At 40.0% G+C, this 5,433-nt stretch overlaps 1 protein-coding gene across 2 annotated transcripts in view; it reads left to right on the top strand.

The window, feature by feature from the left end:
* The window catches only part of LOC109921549 (AT-rich interactive domain-containing protein 2-like), a 212,740-nt gene extending 208,640 nt beyond the window's left edge, over window positions 1-4,100 (top strand). For both annotated transcript variants that reach the window (XM_048611861.1, XM_048611862.1), the window contains exon 21: window positions 901-4,100. In XM_048611861.1, the coding sequence (XP_048467818.1) occupies window positions 901-1,033 (133 nt within the window). In that variant the 3' untranslated portion in view covers window positions 1,034-4,100. The remainder of the gene's footprint in view (window positions 1-900) is intronic.
* Window positions 4,101-5,433: the final 1,333 nt, after the last annotated feature.

The following is a 5,433-nucleotide window of genomic DNA, read 5'->3' as shown; positions in this document are numbered from 1 at the left end:
TGGTCGTGTCTTTTTGTAGTCAGTTGGTGTTCATGTACTCTTGTTGTTAGTTTCCTTCCTGTTTGTCCGATGTAGTGTTTCTCGCAGTCTCTGCAGGGGATCTTGTAGATGACATTGGTCCTGTCCCTGGCGGGGAGTGGGTCTTTAGGCTACAAAAAGACACGACCAATACTCACTCATCTCAATCCACATGGACAAGGAGAACCACGACTTCGACTGGGACAACACCAAGATCCTGGGACAGGCTAAGCAGAGACAAGCACTAGAATTCCTGGAAGCATGGCACTTCACGAAGCAGGCTATTAATAAGCACGTTGAACTCGACCCCATATACGTTCAACTACGGAGGAAACCCAGAAGTGAGATAATCCATCGCAATGGACCCCAGAGTTTAAAAACCAGGCGGGAGAACACACCGACTCTCCATCAGAGGCTGCACTGAGGATGTTACCAAGCACGGTAACGAAATGTCTGTGGAACAACAAACCAGCTCGGCGGGTGAGCCAACCAACCTCAATACCCACAACCCGAGCTACAGATCTACTCCAAAACCTTAAATAAACATCTTCCCACATACTTAACCACTTTCACTTTAGGAATATGCTTGACTTCAATCCTTAGCACTGAGTTATTGAAGTAAGGTCTAAAACTCACTTTTTTAGTGTTAAAACCCATTGATATGGCTTTCCTATGGAACATTATTTTATATTTTCTCTTGTTAAACACAAGCTGAGTTTATTTTTAATCACTTTCCCTGGATTTCAGAGCAGCATTTCTGTAACAATTTATTATCTTGTGTGTAATAGCATTTAGTAAAAACCACACTAGTATTTGGGATCCTGTGCACTTTATATTGTCAGTGAGTAATAGCTCTGAAAATGTTTTTTTTCCCACCTCCAGGTTGCTGAAGCGACATGAGAACCACCTTTCAGTACTGGCCATCAGTGGTATGGAGGCTTCCACTGCACTTGCTAAATGCCTTTATGAACTCAACTCGCATGAACAATCAGAGTCAACAGAAAAAAAATGCTGAGGAAGAATGTGATATGATTAAAATCCAGCGGCAGTTAACAAGGGTCAGGAGGAAATGCAATCATTGTGCAGAAGAACTGGAACCTTACTGTCTACATTTTATACCTGTTTACTATAACATGAAATTAGAAGGACTGATGTTTTTTAAATTATTGGTTTTGCAGAAATGTCCCTGTTATGCCAGAGACAAACTTCCTGCATCACCTTAGTCTCTCATCTCGCTCTGACAGACAGAAGGTTTTGTGACACCAGGAGAAGTGAACAATCAAAACGAGAACATTAGCCTGGCCACCCATACTCATTGGCATACTCTCACACACTCACTCTCTTAAACTGGCTCACACTCGCATGCACACAACTCACTTACATGCACAAATCCTCTGTCTCACACACACGAGTCATTGACACAGTCGCACACTAAAGAACCTGAATAGAAAAACTACTGGCAATGGTCTCCAGGCATCTGTCAAGCTCTGCAGTCAGTCTAGGCACCTGCCTCAGGGAGGCTTCAACTCAAGTCACTATTCTTCCTATGAGAGAGATCTCTGATTTTACAGAAAATGCCCAAGGATAGATATATAATTTTTTTCCATCTATTTATAAAAAGAAAATTTCATTTATATTTCATTTCCCTGTGTATTTAAAAAAAGTTGCAATTTAATTCCACATCGGAATATCAATTAAAACTGCTCATTGAGTAGGTCTCTATGCCCTGAAATCCTGCAAAAGCCCAATTGGCTGCGAGTTGATCCTTGTTTTTAGAGCTAGAGTCCCTCGGCTTTCTGCTAGGGAAAAGTTTCCAGCATTCAGATATCTGGATACAGTTTTGCAGTTAACGTTTATGGTTTTAAAACACTGCAAACTGCACAACACTTGAAGTTTTTCCCACTTGTCCCCTGTTTGAAGTGGTGCATTTTCCATTTATTTATTATATGTAAACTATCAGATTTGATGTCCCCTTTTCGGAGTCATGTAAATATTTGTGAATATCGAAAATGCCTACATACCATTGCAGGAGAATGAAGGGAAGAGAGATGCAGCAATTGCAAGCAGTGAAGTCTGGGTGAGCGCTAGGATAGAACCCAAATTAGCCACAGAGCAGAAACATGGGTGTCTTTCCAGCTATGGCTGTAAAGATCCACAATATGGCAGCTTTGTCCAGTTGTACTACCAACTTTGTGCCACTAGATGTTGCTAGCTTTGAAAGTGTGACACCACAGACATTAACAAAGCTTATCTGGTGGAGTTAAAGTGACATTGCAACAATTTCACCATTACCGTCAACACTTGTTAATTGGGACATCAGGGTGAAATTTAAATCATCATATTTATAAAAATATTTTGCTTCAGAAGGGACAATCAGTACAGATCTAAATGTGTGGAATCAATTGGTGCCTGAGAAAATATTCCATGTGGAGAGAAAATACTCCCATTAACCCTTGTCCCCATTAATAGCATGAATTTCTTTTTGTCTTGGCACTTTTTTTGGTCAGCTTACATTCATTGCACCAATGGCTAATGTGAAGAGTAAGCGCCCACCTAGAATCAAAGGATCTAGTTTTTGTATGTTACCTGCCATATGTATGTAAAAGCATATACATAAAACACTGCATCAAGCAGCGTGGAACTGTGTACATAACTTCACAAAGGTACTGATGCTGTATAATAAGATTGGCACAGTTTTGTGCAGCTGTGGTTTTTGTATTATACACCATGTAAAGCTTTTGCTTGTTATGAAATAATATATCGCATCATTTTTCTATAAAAGGTAAAAATTCCAAGACAATTTAAAAAAAAAACTGTTACAGCATTTTTCCTGAGATTAGGGCCCATTTTAGACAACCTTTAGTCGCAGCACAACCTTCAGAACTTGTATAGGAATTTTTTTTTAATTTGTAAATGTATTTAAATACATGACGTTTTATACAGCTTTATTTTCACCTGTGTTATATTTGTAATTCGTGTAGGTGTGATATTTCCCTTGTTATTCCTTTGTTCCGTTTTTCTACCCGTGACATATTAAAGTGTTTTTTAGTGTACAGTATAGTGCCTCCGCTTTTGGTACAACGTGACTTTCTTGCCTATGGTCAGTTTGTGTTCCCTTGGTTTCTTTGTGTGCCTCGCCACTGATGATCCCTGGTATGGTTGACTAATGGGGAGTTATATTGTAATTAGAAGTAATGCACACTAACCATAAGATTTCACTGTGCCCTCCTAAAAGTTCATCAAAGTAAAGCAGTAATAAAACTTTACTCATTGACCAGTAGGAAACCCAGTTTGATTAAGCCTGTACTAAGCTAATTGATCCCAACCTAGTCAATAATATTTGCAATTGATCTTCAAGCTCCTGATAAGGAGGAAAGTTAGTTGGGTTTCATACTCTTCCTACTAGCTATTCATCAATACCTACTAGAAAGGCATGTGGCTGAATGTCTTCTAAGGATGGGATCATGTTCAGCTTCCTCACAAAATCTGATAGAATGCCATAGCTCACTGTGTGGCCTAGGCATGAATGCCAGCTGAAAAGGGTACCTGAGGGTGACCATCCATAGAACTGAATAGAAGCAATGACAAAAAAGCTATTAAGAATGGTTTTGGGGGATGAACTATCGTGGGGAAAGTGGGAGCATTTCTTCAATGCAGGACAATCTCCTAATCATTAATCTCCCAGTATAAACGTCACTGTGCAGAGCACACTGCAGAAACCAAAATAGACCGAATACTGAGTAAAAGCAACTTTGTTTTGAAGCTTTGTCGTGATTGGAAAGTATAGTCTTGAGGTTTGACTGACTTTCACAAGCTGCATGAGATTTACTCTTGCAGTTTATGAGCACCATCTGAAACCATTGATTAGATTGCCATGTTGTAATCAGTCCCAGATGTCCATTATTCTTTGTGTAAGTGCAAGACATATAAAATAATTTAGTATCTTCTAGTACATTCACCAAACTGCAATGCAAAAAAAAGTTTTTTTTAAAGAAGAATGTATTTTAAGATGTATGTGCAGTACTGTTTTTGTGCACTGTATGACCCAAGTTCTGTTTTACAGTAAAATTACCAATACAAAATATGAGACTATTCCAGACTTTGTTCACAATTTAAACTGCTACCCAATATCTACGTAAGATGAGAGAATTCAAGGTGAATTTGTGTAAATTGTCTGTTTTGATGTCCTGATCACTTTCTCTCTGAAGGAAAGCTAAACCTACTCCTGGTTAGGCTGGCAATGTATTAGTGTCAGTGACAAGTACAGGAGTACAGTGAAAAGTGTATAATGTTGCCACACATGGCACCATCTTAGATACAAATGTATCTAGGTACAAAAAAAACTTGGGTCCAATGTAGTAAAAGTTAACCATTGGCTTCATAGAATAAGTACCAATAAGGAAATAAAGTAATAATTAACATTAATGTCCTCCTTAATTTAAACTGGGAAAAATAAAGGAATAAAGTTAAAAGTTCAACAATCTTTGACAAGTGCTCTGCTTATCTCACTCTCCGGGAGACCTCAGCTGCTTGAGCTTGACACCACCACCTCCGCCGCAGATAGCAGGAGTCCTCCTTCACCACTTGCACATCCTGTGTTGCGCCATGAAGCCATCGCTACTGTTGCCTCCCCGATCTCCTGCCTCCAGAACATACGTGGGCAGGACCTGCTTGCATGCCGAGCCACCGCCACACCAAACCAAGAGATCACCACAGGGCAGAGAGACCACCACAGCCCAGGTCGAGAGGACACCCTCATTGGGTCCACACTGAGGCCAAGGAGATAAGAACGTCGATAGAAAAAGAGAAAGAAATGGATGGAGCGAATGTACTCCTACTGAAGCATTCTACTTTGCCGCCATCTTGGTTTGGAATTACTGCACATCCTTAATTGCACTATAGAATATGATGTACTGTCTTATAGAACAACTGCAATCCATCTGTTGTAGGTAGAGTGCGGTTTGAAAGAGAATTCCAGGATTTTGACTCTGTGCCAATGAATGAATGGTGATATTGTTCAAAGTTGGGATACTGTGCCTTGGAGGAGGTCTAACAGCTAGTGTTGTTCCCATACATCTGGTGCCCTTGGTCTTCTAGACAATAGAAGTGATGGGTTTGGAAAGTTCTGTTGAAGGAGCCTCGATGAATTGCTTCAAAACATCTTCAGAGATGGTATACAATAATGCCAGTATGTGTTGATGGTGAAAGAAATGAATGCTAAGTGATGGGGTGCCAATCAAGTGGTCTAAATTGATCTGGATGTTTTGGAGCTGCTTGTGGTTGTGTTCATCCAGGTAAGGGGAAAAATTTCCATCTCTCACTTATTCCTTATCAGTAGTGGATGGGGATTGGGAAGTTGAGGGGTAAGTTACTTGCTACAGAATTCCCAATTTCTTGGAACCACAGTAGTTATGT

This window comes from Rhincodon typus, chromosome 25 (assembly GCF_021869965.1).
Source record: "Rhincodon typus isolate 14 chromosome 25, sRhiTyp1.1, whole genome shotgun sequence".
Classification (NCBI taxonomy): Eukaryota; Metazoa; Chordata; class Chondrichthyes; order Orectolobiformes; family Rhincodontidae; genus Rhincodon; species Rhincodon typus.
This window is presented reverse-complemented; position numbering and strand designations above follow the sequence as displayed.